General features: G+C 40.6%; 1 protein-coding gene across 3 annotated transcripts in view; it reads left to right on the forward strand.

The window, feature by feature from the left end:
* The window catches only part of FER1L6 (fer-1 like family member 6), a 69,187-nt gene extending 53,566 nt beyond the window's left edge, over nucleotides 1-15,621 (forward strand). For all 3 annotated transcript variants that reach the window (XM_065628153.1, XM_065628154.1, XM_065628155.1), the window contains exons 33-40: nucleotides 256-416; nucleotides 3,390-3,532; nucleotides 4,091-4,179; nucleotides 6,186-6,284; nucleotides 8,698-8,939; nucleotides 9,283-9,446; nucleotides 11,242-11,342; nucleotides 15,441-15,621. In XM_065628153.1, the coding sequence (XP_065484225.1) occupies nucleotides 256-416; nucleotides 3,390-3,532; nucleotides 4,091-4,179; nucleotides 6,186-6,284; nucleotides 8,698-8,939; nucleotides 9,283-9,446; nucleotides 11,242-11,342; nucleotides 15,441-15,621 (1,180 nt within the window). The remainder of the gene's footprint in view (nucleotides 1-255; nucleotides 417-3,389; nucleotides 3,533-4,090; nucleotides 4,180-6,185; nucleotides 6,285-8,697; nucleotides 8,940-9,282; nucleotides 9,447-11,241; nucleotides 11,343-15,440) is intronic.
* The last annotated feature ends 1,632 nt before the right edge of the window (nucleotides 15,622-17,253 follow it).

The raw sequence follows: 17,253 nt of genomic DNA on the forward strand, positions 1-17,253 counted from the left end.
AGCTGTGGATAAGCCTGCCTCAACTTCTCTCGTGTTTTAAGAGAAAAGAGTGATTGGCCCAGGGCCTGAGCAGACAGAGGAGGTATCTAAAGTAAGAAGTAGTGCTGGACAATTCAAAGGAAAAGTTTGGCTGAACAGATGTCAGGGCCATTGACCACAACGTGAATCTCTGCATGGGAAGCCCTGATTTGCCCGTATGCTTTGCTGAAGGAAAACCTCACCCATTTTTCTTCACTCTCTGTTTCCTCCTTGCAGAGAAGGGTACAATTCGTGGCGAGATGCAATCAAGCCAAGTGAGATCCTCACTAAGCTATGTAAGGACTACAGAATAAGTGGACCCTTCATGCGGCCTGGGGAGATACAAGTAGGAACAAAAGTCTTTAAGGGACAGACAGTCTTCACAGAAGCTGAGAATGGTAATGAAGTAGTTAATCATTCTTCAACTGCGTCATAGCAGCACCAAGAGACTGTCCAAGCTCTAGCTGGGGCCCTGTTGTGCTACGCACTCTAAAGTCAGTTTACTGGAACCTATCTCTGCTTTGAAATACTCATACAACTGGACTGATGAAGGCTGTGTCTGTATTAGCTATTACTGCAGCTTAATTGCAGAGAATCTGTAAAGTCAGACAGTTATTACTGATGACCTGACACCCCCATGGTAGATGTTGGGGGATACTTTGGACCAGCTCTTTCCTGATTCCAAGGGTGGGATGCGCAGGATTATTGGTTGGAGTGCAGGGGACCCTCTTGGAACAAGTGTTCTGGCTCAGTTTCATCTGAAAGGAGTGCAGCTTGCATGTCCTGAGATCCTTCCACACAGCAAATCAAAACATGGGAAGTCAGGGAGAGTCTTTTATAAAATGCATTCCCTGTCTGAACTAGAATACTAGTGTAGACAGACCCAAGAAGTGAGAAGAAAGGGATGTGCAGTGAGTTACTCAGGGTCAGATAAGTCCTCTGTTTGACCACAGCCAGGTTCCAGGACACTTATCTGCCAGTCCTACCTTAGCTACTTGGCTTTCCTCTCTGTTGTTTTTTTCCTTCTCTTGGTTATTACCACTCTAACTGCTCTTCTAAAGCACTGATCTTGTGAAAAATGTCCCTGCCCATGGCAGGGGGTTGAACGAGATGATCTTTGAAGGTCTCTTCCAACCCAAACCATTCTGTGGTTCAGTTTTATACTAAGGGTAAGGAAAAGTGGTGTGAGGATGGAGACTTTCAAGGGGAAGAAAAAGGAGCTGCTCTTGGAGACAGTAGTGGACACTGTGGCAGTCTAGGGAAACCTCTACTCCCTTCTCTGTGTTTAGTTGTCTCTGAGCAAATTCCCCTTGGCAGCTACAAAATATGGCTCACACCTCAAGTGGAAGGTTGCTCAGATAGCACTGTTGAAGGGAGAAGGTTGATCGATCTTTTTGTTTCTTGTCCTGAGAGAGATTTATGACTCCAGTAGTGCTGTTTGTTTTTCTCACTAGCAGATGACTAACTGCAACTACCAGCAAGAGGATCTCTTGCTCAAAATTCTGGTTCACTAAAATGAACTTCAGACAAACCAACATCAGACAAGATGATGGAAACGAAAAGCAAGGAAATACAGAACCAGATGGCAAAATCTGAAGTACTTATGTACAGAAGTTTTTAACATGTTATAAACATATAGTTTACAGCATAGAGTCTTCTGCATGAACCTTATCCTGGCTGCTGTTCTGACAAGTACATCTGGGTCTTTATTTCATAGAATCATATAATGGTTTGGGTTGGAAGGGACCTTAAAGATCATTTATTTCCAACTCCCTGCCCATCCAACCTGGTCTTGAACACTCTCAGGAATGGGTTCCTGTGCATGTCATCATTTGGGCCTATAAAACTAACCAAGACCACAGATTTGAGCTATAGAGAGTTATCAAAAAGAGGGAGCAGTACCATTTCCACTTTATAGGTGGAGAAAATTATACTTCTGGGGCTTACATTCAGCTTTATATTGCAAGGGTAATAACAGTTTATATTTGCTTTAGGAGTACAGAAGAATGGAATGGAATGGAATGGAATGGAATGGAATGGAATGGAATGGAATGGAATGGAATGGAATAGAATAGGAGAATAGAATAGAATAGAATAGAGTAGAATAGAATAGAATAGAATAGAATAGAATAGAATAGAATAGAATAGAATAGAATAGAATAGAATAGAATAGAATAGAATAGAATAGAATAGTTCAGTTGGAAGGGATCTACAACAATCATCTAATCCAACTGCCTGATCGATATGCCCAGGTAGTCTAGGACTACCTGTAGCCAATGGGAAGAAATAAACATCTTCGGAAGGTAAAAGCAATCTTTAGAAAGATGCCTGAGAGAAGATATGGGTTATCATGGGACAATCTGTCCTTGCTATTGAGGCTGCCTGAGTAGCTCAGGCTAAAAACCTTGCTTTTAGTTGGCTAAAATTAGATGAAATATATCACATCTCAAACCCATGTCAGTCCACAAGAGAGACCTAGGACTCATAACCACAGGGTCATCCTTCCTCCCTCTCTGAGCCATTAAGAAGGGTTTAATACCTGCTGTTTAAATCCCAAACCAACCCAAATCCACTCCAAGATAGCAACACTGTAGGAAAACTGATAAATGTTTGCTGACAGAAGTCTTAACTTTCTTCTTACTTGGGTACTTCCAATCTAGGAGATACTCCTCTTCAAAATCTGTGTTTCTTTTGTGTTAAGTACACACAAAAAGGGAGGAAAGAGAAGCTCAAGAGCCCAAAAGACTTTGTCTGCTTTCCACCTTACCTTCAATATTAGTGGTGGTCCTCCCTTGAGGTGCCATTCTTTGGGGTCTCCCTTCCTCCAGTGGCCAACCTGAGCTGGTCAGGATGTGACATGTTCTTGCCCATGGACTTCAGCTCTCTTCACTTGAGGTGTGATTCGGTTCTCCAGGAGGGTCTTTGCTGTTCCCATCGCAAGGCAAAATGAAGTGTAGATATAATTCCTAGTGTCTATTTATTGTCAGCTCCATCAAAATTCAGGTCTCCCTGTCTTTAATGAGCTGTAAAAAAGCCTCACATTTGCAATTTCCTGTAAAAGGAGTAGTTCACAGGTTTCTTCCATCTTCATCTTAGAAACTGCTGCTGTAATAGTGAAATGAGTCTCTGTGGTTTATAGATAAGATACTGCCTAAGTGCTAATCATCTAGAGACCCTAGTGGGTACCCTTATTTACAATAATTTAATGCATTTCAAGACCCTTCTTTACTTAGCTGAGATACATAAAACCTTCCTTTTAACTCACGCATATATTTAATGACCATCTTCAATAATTAATGGAACACATTACTAAGGGGTTCAACATTATAATTCGGCTCTCTTTGTTCTTTTTGTTTTACTCTTTCCTATAGAGGAGCCAGTTGAATCATATGAGCATCTCTCCTTAAAGGTTTTACATGCTTGGGAAGAAATCCCTGGAGCTGGATACAAACTGGTCCCAGAGCACATTGAGACTCGGCCTCTCTACCATAAGGATAAGCCTGGCATGGAGCAGGTAGAGCAGCTCACAGATGGTGGTGATGGTAGACCCAGGAGCAGTTTTCCTTCCCTCCAGTGGCTATGGTTTCTATTTGTACCTGCAAAATTGCAGACACAGCATCCATAAGAGTTTGTACAGTATCAACCTCGCAATTGTCACGCATGTACATGTACAGCCAGTTACCTAAATACACAGTAACCACACAAAGTGTGACAGAATATTTTAATTCTTCTAAACACTTTAGTAAGTTAACACAAACTCTGCTTATATTTGGGCTTTGGTTCTTTTTTCCCCCTTTCATCATGTACTATTTTAATATGGATTTTACTTTGAAGTTGCCAATGTTTCAGTTCATTTTCAACTTTACCAAATTCCTGAGAGTTTGATAGAATATGTGTATGAAAATAAAATACATTGCATAGTAAGTTTATAGATGAAATCATAGTTACAGGATAGTGAGCTGGTTGGTATTTATAGAGGAAGTGGTGGGTTTGGATGTCAGAACTACATTTAAAGGCTTTTAAAGTCTCTCTAAAATAGGGTTACAGATATATTTGTTTCTTTATTTTCAAGGGTCGTGTACAGATGTGGGTGGACATGTTTCCTAAAGATATGCCCCTGCCAGGACCCCCAGTGGACATATCACCAAGAAAACCCAAAGGGTAATACTCTGCTTTCCTCCCAGCACAGTGGCATAAGTCTTCAAAGACCGAGTTTTTCTTAAGTGTCTGGAAAGAACTATAAAAAGAACTATCACAACAAACTTCTGCGGTGCTGAGAAAAGTTTTCTTAGGTTCACAAAACTTCAAGTCAAAAGAGAGCATCTATTTTGCCGTCCGTTAAACAACTCCAAGAACTGCTGGCGATTTTTTCATCAAGGGCTATCTGACACCTCTTTTAGAAAGATATCTCTTTTTCAGAGAGAGATTGCAGGTGCCAGAGGCAAGAGTCCCTTAGTAATTCTGATTTATCATCCACTTGTTGAGCTGAAAGAAGTAATTCCTCTTTCAGCTAGGTAACTTGCTTGTCCCTGGTTGAGATCTTTAATCTGATGTGATAGTATTACACCTATTGGACTCCCAGTAGTGTGTTCAAAGATAAGATCAAGAAACACATAAAGCAGCAACAGGTAGAAGAGACACGTTTGGAAAAACTTTCTCTCAAATCTCACACAGATACTCATGCTGCTTTTTATGCAATGCTACACATAGTTCTTCAAGCTAATTGAATGTTTGTAAATGAAACACAAAAATAAGCAGCAGAGTTCTCAGCCCACTCTTTATCAACTTTATTCCAATATTTTAGCAAGGCCTTTCCTGAGAATTTTATGTCTGAAGCAGCATCAGGTACTATTCCTGTATTATTTATGTTTGAACAAGAAACAATGTAATAAAAACTTGTTTCTTTTCCTTTCCTTTCCTTTTACAAAATCCAAGATCTGACAAAAAGTCTATGTAACCATTACTTTCTTCAAACCAGAACTTTCTGTATCTAAAGTTCCTTAAAAATAAGTATTTTCCCCTCCAAAAAGATTTAAAACTAATCATACCCAGAAAACCAAATTGCCGCTGCCATTTTTGTAGTCTGCAAAAGCAGGGAAAAATATTGTTGAACCATTAATTACGAAAAAGAAAGTAATTATGCAAACACTAGTTAAGACATTTTGCTGAGAAATGCATATTTGCTGCAGCAAAACAGGCTCCAGGCTCCATAAGACTTCAAACACTTTCTGAAAACGTTTCTTGTTGATGATTTTTGACTGAACAAGGATCTGACAGAACATTACAGATGAAAGTTTCTTTGGCTAGTGCAGAGGCTTGGTTTTCATGGTTGAGATTTTAAGAGCTCCATGAGTATCTGGTAGCTTCTGGGGCGAATTGTTTCATACCTGAGATTGAAGCTATTTCCAAGACAACATGTCATATCAGAAAAATCATGCTGGCGCATGTTGTTGTTGTTTCTTATTTATTTATTTGTTTGTTTCTTTGCAGTTCATGCAATGACTCAAGGCATACCTAAATTTTTGGGTATCAATTTTTTATGTCACCTGCAACATCGGTATTTCAGTTCAAGGTTCTAGAGCTTTGGAAGGCCACCATAAATGTCTGTATATAGGGAGTGGAAAGGATGGAAAAGCTTTAATTCCTTTTACCACTGTTTCTAAAGATGATTGCACTTGCTTAAATGACAATATCTCTAAACAATGATCCTCTTCCCTTTTAATGCACCAGATTTCACCAAAGTTTTTAGGCGTTTCTTCTGAAAAGCACTTCCCAGGGAGCTCTGTTTTTTTATTAGGAAGCTGCTCACTGTTTTGGAGACTGTTCTGATGATGTTGTTCAGATCAACTTCACCTTGTTTCCCTGCAGCATTTTTGTTATAAGAATTGAAAAGGAACAGGCACATAAAAAGCAAGGAATTTTCCATTCCTCTGAAGCTGGCAGTGACCCCACTGTTGTCCAGCATGCTCTGAGAGCCGAGAGGAGGCACCATCCCCAATCTATCACTAGACTTCTTTAAACAGAGGAGGCCTGAGGCTGATGCTATTTTAAGAGTTTTGCACGAATACAACATTTCTCACTTTATACAAGCATGATTTGGTAGAGGTTTACATTAGTGTTTGACCAGACCTTGAGTATACACAGGCCTGCTTTCTTGTCTTTTTCAGCTATGAACTGAGGGTAATAATCTGGAATACAGAGGATGTAATTCTAGAAGATGAAAATATATTTACAGGGCAAAAGTCAAGTGATATCTATGTAAAAGGGTAAGTTCTGAAGGACTTGTCTTCAAAAGAACATGTAACATTTTATTCAAAAATCATACGAAAAAATTATGTCGTGAGAATATCCAATAAGCTGTTTCTGTGACCTTGGAACTTTGCTCTTAAGCACCTGTCCAAATTACCCATCTATATTGGATACTGCTTCTTTTTCTTGTTTTGTTTTGGTTTCTTTTTTCCTCTTCAAATCAAATAACTGTAAAATGACACTAGTTGTTACTTCCTGCTCAGGCAGAGATGACACAAGAAGAGAACCAAGCCCACAATTTAGCAAACAGAGAACAAACACTTAAAGAACTTGAAACGTAAGAGCTTACAGAGATGTAGAGATGTTTTACATAATCAGAAAAAAAAGGAAATTACGAGCACATTAAAAACAAGAAAGCAGGTGTTTTCCAGGCTATTTCTATTGGAATTATTTTCTAACCTTATGTGGGGAGTGTGTGTGGGTGGATGACCGTGGCCATGCTGGGTAGAACATCACATGGGCACTTTCTCTCTCCATCTCCTTCCTGCTGCAGACAAACTAGCTGTCATAGCTTTGCAGATGTTACTGGGATAATCGTATAAATCATATAAAAACAATGAAAAGAGAGAGACCGAAAGGGAAGATTGACACTCAAACCAGTTCTTTCCTGAGACTGTAGCAAGCTACGTCTTAAACTTGCTTGTTTTGGAGTACTGCTTTGCACTTTCTGCTTCTGAGCAGGCTTTGAATGCAAGTACCAGAGAGGGGTCGGGGGAAATTATGGCATACATGGCAGTGGGAAGTATTGGAAATCTCAGGTGTGAGGCTGGTCTTAGATTTCTTGCTGTGTTTCACTACTAGTGTGAGATGATTATGCCAATATGAATTGTGTCATTGCGGAGTCCTGGAAAAATCTGAATTTGTAGAGTGCTAGGCAAATGGAAAAATGAATTCACCTAAAAATCTGCTGCAGCATTGCTGATGACCAAATGCAAGGAGCTGGAGGGTGAAGTACTGGGGCTGATGGAGCAGGGAAGAGAGGATGTTTTCCACTTTGCAGATTCTGAAAGTCATGTGAACATAAGAAGAAATCCAAAGTAAGCATAAGGACAGCGCAGTCTGGTAGCAGCTCTTACTCATGTGTAGGGCATATCTACATGCACTTTACCAGGGAAATCTATGTCAGCTCTGACCAACCTGTGTGGGGCACCAGGGGTGGCACCACTCCTTTGGAGCAGGTGACATTAGCCCAGGTGAAGCTCACACTAACGCAGCCATATGACCTCCAGTGTTCTGCAAGTGCAGCTGTCGCGCACACTGGCTGAGCAAACCTCTCCTTGCAGTTCCCTGAGAGGAGCTACTCTGAAATCACCAGTGTTCACACAGGTATATCCAACTTAGCAATAAACTAACGTGTTCAGAGCAGCAGCAGAGTAGCCCTGAGACCACAAAATTGAAGAAATAAACAAGGATCCAGCCTTTGTGCTGAGCTGTGTGATAACATCACTATCAATGCCAAGGTGGTCTGACAGGAAAAGCCAGGAGCGGATAACTTTTTGCTTCTGTGCCTTAATGATGAAGACATAAATCTCATTATGTTCAGACAGTGCACGTGACACTGAATCTATCGTCAAGCATGGATTTGCACTGGGGGCAGCGCCATTCTTGGGATTGTTACTGGTTTTCTCTATTTCTTTTTGAAATAATGGGGCTTGCAGGGGAGAAGCCAATCTTTGGATGAAGTGCAAAAATGCTAATCTTTACTCAAGCTGTGATAAATCATCTTCAGAACTAAAATATGCCTAGCTGGATCGTTACCTCCATGGAGGTCTTTAGAAGAGAAGATTATGTTTAGGAAAGTGTAGTTTTGTGCCATAGCATTGCACATCAAATGTTGTGCACACTGTAGCAGAAACCAAGAGGAAATCACAAGAAAAACCAAAGGGACTTCTCCAGCCACACTTATGCCCTGTTTATACCCCCAAACAGCAACTCCAAACAATTTAGACCCTAATACTGAGCACTTAAATCAGCCTTGGAACATTGGCACAGAATATATTAGTGTGGCACAATATGAATGCGAGATGATTAGTAGTGGACAAATGACTGATGCCTGTCCAAAACAAAACGGGTGTCTTACCAATTGTAAATGGCCAGCTGATATTTTGGAGTCTGATCTAAATAAAAATCACATTCTGACACTCAACTTTTGATCAACACTGTCCGTTGCTGCAGCTGGTGCCATGGCTGGGAGGGAGCTGAGATCCCCGAGCCAGGGCTGTCACTGCATGTCACAGTCCTGAACGGTGTGTTACCTCCTACTGATAAGGGAGGAATTAGTAAATGATCATACCTGTAACCTAATAGTGACAACTGCAACTCCAGCTCCTCTGGTGATGGCGATGTATTTCCACTATGTGCTTGCCATAGGTGGATAAAGGGCCTGGAAGAGGACAAGCAGGAGACAGACGTACATTACAACTCCTTGACAGGAGAGGGCAACTTCAACTGGCGCTTTGTGTTCCCATTCCACTATCTCCCAGCAGAGAAACAAATGGTGGTTAGTAAAAGAGAAAACATATTTTCTTTGGAAAAGACAGAGCGCAAGATACCAGCTGAGCTGGTGCTACAGGTGTGGGACTTCGAAAGACTCTCTTCAGATGATTTCTTGGGTAAGTATGCAATGGATCTGCCTTTACTTCACCCGAGGTCTCGCCAGACCTGCATTTTGTGGAGGTATGTACAAAGTGGTGTCTGAGACCCAACATTTGCTTGTCTTTCTCTGAAGCACCACATTGCAAACTTATACTTTTGTTGGAGAGGGAATATTTAGGAACTCCTCTGAGACAATGCCAGGGCGATATAAATGGATCACTGACAGTGCAGAGAGATCCTCAGCTATGAAGCTTCGGCCCAAGCTGCTGCATTGCTCCATGTGTCTATCTGGAAGTTGCTGTTTGAATTCCTTCATGTCTTGCTGGTCTCTGAGTGTTGTCACGTTACTTCTCTCTCCAGGCACTCTTGAACTGAACCTGAATGGCTTCCCTCGAGCAGCAAAGACAGCCAAGAGCTGTGACCTGGGCATGGCTGTGGCAGCAACTGAAGAAAACAAGATCTCCATCTTCCAGCAGAAGCGTGTCAGAGGCTGGTGGCCTTTTGTCAAGGCTGGGGAGCTCACGGTAGGAAACGCGCTACAGACGAACAGTTTTTCTCTGGGGCTGATATGCTCTGCTGAGATCGTGGGACAGTCAGATGCTAGTGTTGGATATGGCTTCTAAAGAGCAACCATCACATCCGTAGGACTCACCCAAAGTCATCAGTGATCCCCCATATACTTGGTTCAGATAATCCCAAGCTATGAGAGCACTTTATACTTTTTCTTTGCTTTCTTCCACTGTTCATCTCCCAGCACGCTGGATGGGTAGAGTGGAAAATCAGGTGTTTTCAGCCAACTTTATGTCAATTGAGGAAACCCTGGGAGGAATCTCACCCTCTTATTTATTTATTATTTCTCACGTGAGAAAACAAACAAACAAACAAACAAAAAACAAACCACAGACAAACACAAACACAAAAAACAGGGTGAAAGAACTGATTTTGGAGTCTACCATTATACTCCTTGCTATTGACATGTATCAAGCAGAATGAGCACAATCTCTCTTCCTATTGAAGTGTGTCCATTAAGCCAGTATTTTTTTTAGTTTAGTGGCAGGATACAATTGGTATAAAGGAATGCAAAGGATAATGACAGCTTCCCAAAAACTCTACAAGACTTGTTAAGTTAGAAGTATCCTCTTAAAAAGAACATAAATTCTGACACACGAATTTTCATTTACCCAAAGCCTCTAGCTTAGCAAGTCTGGCAGCAGAGTGCGAATCTCACTCAGTGTGTACCTGGCCGTTTATCTCAGGATTTTCTGCCTGCAGCTTCTCTTCATAATGTTGTAGTGCTTTCTGTGCATAATCTGGAGCAACACTGGAGTTTTCAGTGTTTAACAAAACTTCTCCTTTGCCCCCCTCTTAAAGGCTCCTTTGTACTGTTACAGAGGCACAGACTTCCTCAGTGTACATGGAAGGCAGCTCTGCTCCTCTGCTACTTGAGTGCAGTGTGTGTATCTAGGCATGAAGTACAAACCCCAGTAATTAACTCTGCACATGGTCTCTGGGGCATGTCTACAGGAAACAAAGCATGAAGCAGATGACATGTTTCTACTGTGTAGCTGGCACGATCTTTTATAAATGCTAATAGTTGATTGGTCACTCAACAAGTTTTAATGGCTTGCCACAATGAAAAAAAAGCAGTAAAGCAGCAGTTATATTCCCTTATGACTTTTTTGAATTCTATGTATTATTGGTAAGTCAGTGCTGAACAAATTTGCCCTTTTGTCACAGCTCTGAGTGTCATCTTCTGGCCATCCATCAAGTAAATTAACTCTGAATTCACTGTGAGACTCCCATTCTTTTAGCCTGAACAGAGCCCTAAAACTATACGGCATTTTCTGCACACAGATCTCATTTCTAGCCATCTTTCTTTTGCAAGCTCAGACCCCACAGCTCAACTGCTCCAGCACTTGTGCCTGGCTGAATTTCCTCCCATTGATGGACTGTATCTTGTCCAAACCAGCAGCACAGCTTCCAGCTCGACTGTTGAGCTGTGCCAGGATGTGTGCTAGATAGAAGACAGCTCTGCTCAGATGAATTATGTTGTAATTTAGGAAGGAGAAAAGATATGTATGGGTCTGGAAAAAAACATACTGCCCCTCTTTACTTGCAGTCCCTGAGCACAAGTCAGGAATTTGATGCTTGGGTTTTCCTTTGGGCTTTCTCTTTATCTGAAAAGACTTTATCTTATTTTCTTTAATTAAATTCCTTCACCCTCAGCTGGTTTCATAATTTTTCCACAAGCTGAATCCTGCTGTGTTTTAACTATAATATCCTAGGACTGGATGCTTACATTTCATCTCTCCGATACAGGGCAAAGTGGAAGCTGAGTTTCACTTAGTCACAGCAGAAGAAGCTGAGAAGAATCCAGTAGGCAAAGCTCGAAAGGAGCCTGAGCCCTTGGAAAAACCCAAGTGAGTAGGAGCATACTCATTAAGCAAGCTGGGGAAGGGGTGTTCAGCAGGAGACAGGGAAGAGCAGGTCTCCTTGCTTCTCTCTTGGCTTTTCTCCTCTTTACTGCTATAACCTGGAGTGAGACATTTGGCAAACTTGTGCATCACCAGGCTTCCTCCTGATGGGGCTGGCTCCTGGCATTCATAGCTGGCAGCACCTTCCAGGTTAGCCGAAATGTCTTTCTCTGGAAGCTGAAATAAATCTGCTCATTTGTTCTCAACTATAGTTCACATGTGGGCTCATTCCATAGCTGACCTGGCACCTGATAACCTCTTAGACCATCACAACTTATGCATAGATGGATGATATTTATTATATTAACAGGATAACTGTAAGCCATTAAGGTTTACATGCTTTAAAATGACTGTATGAATTATTTCCTCAGTTTTGTTTTTTTTTTTTTTTGTGACGATTAGGAGATAGAGTTTTAGCACTAAGAGATGAGAATTTAGGATATTAGGAAAAAATTCCTCACCAAAAGGTTTATAAAGCACTAGAACAGGCTGCCTAGGGAAGTGGCTGAGTCACCATCCCTTTAGGTATTTAAAAGGCTTGTGGACATGGTGCTTAGGGACATGGTTTAGCGTGTTAGGCTTACAGTCAGACTCAAAGATGTTAGAAGGCTTTTCCAACCTAAATGATTCTGTGATTCTAAGAATTACCTGCACACATTTGGAGATGTCTTAGTTGCTACATATCCAGGGAAACCTGACCTCTGCATACATCTGGTTATTTTTGCCTTAATTAATTACTTGCAGATAAAGGCACATATAATCTGAAAATCAGGTCATACAAGAATGATACAGCTTTTACAAATCCAGCTCTAATTTTTTTGTACTTCATAATCAAAAAATGAAGGTGCTTATTTTTCATCATAAGACTTTTTAATGAGGAAATTTTAAGTGGTTTAACAAAGGCAGATAGTCTAGAAGGAGCATTTTTTCTTTCGGTATTTGTCACATTTAAAAAATATTATCAGCTGAGATTTTTGATTCTATTTTGGCTCAAATACTTTGTTCTACTAAAGTAATGAGCTAGATTAAAAAACAAACAAACAAACAAAACACATACACACACAAAAGAGACAGAAATTGATGTTATATTTCCTGCAACCAAAGCTTCTAAAAATCAATTTCTAATCATAATGGCAATCATTGCACTTTGTTTAATTTTGTTGGTTTGATATATATCCCAGGATAAACATGAAAAAGGAGAAAACAGCATAAAGCTGGACTTGCCAGTGTTCCTAAAAAGGGTATAAATTTTGCCTGAAATTTATAGGTATCAGAGACTTATTGAAAATTAGTCTTGGAAAGACTTTATTCAATCATTTCACCCAACATCTTTACCCAAAAGTAGGATGAGCTATACCTGGCAGATATCTGTCTGAAGAATTCCCAGTAATGGAACCTAAAGCGCTGTCTTAGAAAAGAGGACTGGGATAGCTCTGAAATATGTCTGGTAGGAAGCAATCAGCCTGGGCAGTTTTAAGAGGGAGTGCAGTGTGTGATAGAAAGATAACATCTCCAGAAGGTTGTCAACAGGATGCACAAAGGCACCGTCTCATTTTCCTCTCATTTTTTAAGGCCCATCCCATGCACCCCAGACAGCCTGGGGCTCCAGGGCTCCCTCTGTTTTCACCTCAAGGTCATTTTATCTGCAAATGTGCTGTTGGGCCAAAAGGTTGTCACTAGCCTGGCGGCCCCTTTTCTGCTGCACGGGCAGCCTGGAGGTGTTTTGAAACAGAAGCCACAAAACCGGAGCCTTCCCAGGGATCTCGTACTGAGTAATCAGAGAAGCTACACAACTAAATTTTTATGATGAAATACACAGACATCACAAGGCTTAACTCAGTTCTACTCTTAATAAAGATGTATGGCTCAATTAAATTAAAATTAGATTGGGGCTAGTCTCACTTGGCATTACCCATCTCAGAAGCAAGCCATTCAGGCTCCTTCGGTAGCTGCTTATGTACCTAACACACGTATCTCAAGGTGGGAGCTCGGGAAAGAGAAGAATTCTCCTCATGCAGACAGCTCACATGACTGACCAGGCTGGGGAACTACATTTTAAAGTCAGACAAAATAAATCCTAAGGTTACTAAAGCAATATCAGAATGTGGATAGTAAATACTATTTTAGCTAGACACTCACTGGAAAAAAAAATAAACTCATAGCTGAAGACACTGCATGCCTCAATTCTGTAAAGCTGGTATTAAAGTTCACCAGCTCAGTGCCCCTGAGTGATGGAATATGTGGTTCATACATTCAGAGTAGTCAAAACCAACTGAGAGATAACAGATAACTGTTTCTGCACTTCAAGTGAGTTCTTTTCAGGAAGAAGTGGATCTCAAGGAGCTTTGTGTCAGGACCTCCATATCTCTGTAATTAAGTTTTTAAATTAAAAACCAAAATAATTTCAAACCCAAAAGTATCTTCTAGGACCTACTAGACAGTAGCAGACTCTTTAATGTACCAGAGTAAAGGTGGACAAAGATTAAATATCTGGGAATTAAAGAGAAACATGCAAATGAGAAATAAGGTGCAGTGACTAATTTCCTGCTGACCAAAGCACCATGAGGTTATGCAGCTCTTCATCTCTGCTGATCAAGACAAGATGCTTTTTCAGATGCACTCTATTATAACAAATGCGCTACTGTAACTGGCACCGAATTCTATTGCCTACATTGCAAAGAAAGCAAATTAATGAGCAACAGTCTGGATTTTTTTTCCCTGTCTTTAAAGGTTATGAAAAGCCCTTAAGTAGTTGGAACATGCAGACTAATGGTTTTGTTACTCAAGTCTGTGATTCAGTAAGTTTTACTCTTTAGAGTATCCATTTTTAAATAATTCTTTTTAACCTGGAGGGCTCATTTGTTGATTTATTTCTGAGTTATTTCCACCTCAGTATAAAACATGGTCTTTAATTAAAAGATACTCAGTTGGTCTTTTAGATTTACAGGCTTTCTGTCACATTGGCATTCAATTCCACATGCTGAATTCTCCAGATAACTGAGACATGGCTGAAATTCCTTGAACAGCTTTCTGTAATGAGACGCGGCTGTTGCTTTTTGCGACCCTCAGTTTCATTTTGCTTACTGCTGTACCATCTGCACACTTGCAGTGATATTGGATGGGAAAGACAACCTGCACCCAGTTTTGCTGATGTTAATGTTGCTCCGCACCATCACACTTGTCAGGCCACCCCATCACACAAAGCCAACAGATGTTGCCTCAGCTCGTCGCAGGGGTAGGGCTGTGGAAGTCAGAGGCACGGTGACCTCCCAAGCTGGGTGGCATGCTGGAGGAGAGGCTACGCCAACATTTTTCCTAAGGAGAACGTTGTTTTTCTCTCTGTATGCAGCCAGCTTTGCTGTACAGTGTGAAGAAACTCTGGCCATGGAGGAGAATACGATATGAGGAAACATTTGGAAAAAACTTAGGATTGTGGAGTGCAGATATTCTCCACCAGAAGAAGGTGGCTCTTCCTTATGCACCCAGACCACCTACCTAGATTTTGGGTTGCATCTCATTTCCTGTCTTCAGGAGGCCTGTTTTAAATTTCTTTCTGAAAAGATGCCATTTGAGGCCATATGACAGACCTGAGCAGGCTTTGTCTATTATTGCACCATGACTATCACTGAGCAATCAGGGTTTTTTTTGTAGTGGCTTATTACTCCTTTTGCAATGCTAAATTCCTTGCAATGATTAGAAAGCTTTTGTACTCAAATTCAAGATGTCTGCATTTCCTCTGTATGATTTATCGTGATCTTGTCTATAATTTTGAACAACACGTCTTGCCTTAAATTGCAGTAGTTATGAAGTGTGAGCCAGAATTTCATTCTGAGTGGTGTGTGGAGCTTCAGCTCAGGGATAGATGGAAGAAGAGTGACCCAACGGGACGTGAAACTCATGGAAGTTCCCTCTGAACTCTTTAGTTGGTTCCCAGGAGTTAAAGGGCATTTTTAGACTCAAATATACGTTTTGCGGTGGGGTAACTTTGGAAATAGCTGAATCTGCCTTTACATAATCTTTCTCTTTTTCTTTCTTCCCCTTTAGCCGACCAGACACATCCTTCTCTTGGTTTGTTAGTCCTTTCAAGTGTTTGTATCACCTGATCTGGAGAAATTACAAGAAGTACATCATCATCGGCATAATTCTGCTTATGCTCATTGTCTTCCTCGTGCTCTTCATCTACACACTGCCAGGTGCGATGAGCAATAGGATAGTTGTAGGATGAGCGTAGGTAATGTCTCTCATTGTAACCAATCATATACAAACACTTCAGTTAAAAATAGAAGTCAGGCATACAGAAATAATCAACCTGAAACACACTTCATTCCTTGTAAAAAGAAAACATAACTATTCATAGAAAAAAATGGACCTCTCTTCGAATATTTTAATGTCTTCTTTGGCTGCTCATTCAGACACAGCCTTAACGAATATCATCATTAACACACTGCTGCAGCTTTATTGACAGCGAAAGTTTGATTCTGCACCTAAAACTGAGTTTGAATGTAAATTCCTTAATGCTAAGCAGAAACTGATTTGTCAGTCAAATATTTATTGTTACAGACAAATGATTAAACATTAAAACTGAAATCTGTACACAAAAATAAATTTATAGTTCAGTCTTTGCATAGTTTTGCAATTAATTATTTGAACTGGTTCTCAATGAACTTATAATGGCATGATTATTTTGAGATAAAATGTTTATTTCAAAAAATCTAAGGTTAAATTTTCTCATTTGGTGTCATGTGCAGAATTCATCGTGCGCCTCTCAGTAGGAGCTCTGTGCGCTATAAAGAGGTCTCACACACTCGTAAATGAAGTGTCAGTGACAGGAGGAGGTAGAAGCAGAGATGGAAAGAACCTTTTTCAGCTGCAGTTTGAAAGTGCTGGAGGTCGCTGGAGGAGAGAGATCAGGCAGATGAAGACTCAGCCACAGGCACTGTGGTAGCAAATGATCCTTGTTAAGGAGAGGGAACAAAGAGAATTCTGCTTGACGAGCAGAGGGAAAGAGGAATGGAAAAGAGAAAGGCTGCAGAGTGGAACAAATAATAGAGGATTAAAGAAAACAAGGAATAAAACCTTACACAGTTGTCAATGTGAAAATCCTCATCTTGCTTAAGAACACAGAAGAAAATGTTGCAGCCTGTGTCATGCACAAGGCAAGGCTTGATAACTTAATGACCCTGCTTGGCCTTAAAATGGGTGATTATGAATTTGAAGTAGCTATAGAAACTTCCTCTAGTCTCATCCATGGTTAGATGTTGTAAAGGCGACCTTTGAGAAAATGCTTTCCATCATGCTCCGCTCATAAAAAGTATGAGCACCCTTTCCAAAATTTAGACCATCAAAGGGAAAGAAAAAGAGATCATAGAAATGCTGATAACTTGTCCAAGCTCAGGGTGCAGGAATAGAAATGTAGGCATCTGCGTCATTCTCAGAGGCCACTTCTATGGGAAGCTGGTGCGGTACTGCTGGTACCTGGCCTGTTAAGGTTGTGCAGTGAACCTCTTTGTTCCTCTCCAGCCTACAACACAGGTAATTGCAGTATTCTGAAAAATAGATGCCAATGAAACTTCCAGAGAGAAAATATTTTGCATCTAAAAAGCATTTTAGAGGCTTATTTTGGATGGGATGAATTGCTCTAAAAGTGCCTCTTCCTCATTCCACTGATGGTAGAGGCAGATGGCTAAAAGCAGACTGAAAGCGTCGCATCCCATCCCCATCTCTTAGTATTTCTTCTAAATTTCATGTTCTAAGCATATAGTAAATATAACTGAATTATTTAGGTATGTGAGTAATTACATTAAAATTAGACATGTGAGGTTTACTCTTGGGCTGTTTTCCATTGGAATTGTATTTA

Source organism: Caloenas nicobarica, chromosome 2 (genome assembly GCF_036013445.1).
Source record: "Caloenas nicobarica isolate bCalNic1 chromosome 2, bCalNic1.hap1, whole genome shotgun sequence".
Taxonomy (NCBI): Eukaryota; Metazoa; Chordata; class Aves; order Columbiformes; family Columbidae; genus Caloenas; species Caloenas nicobarica.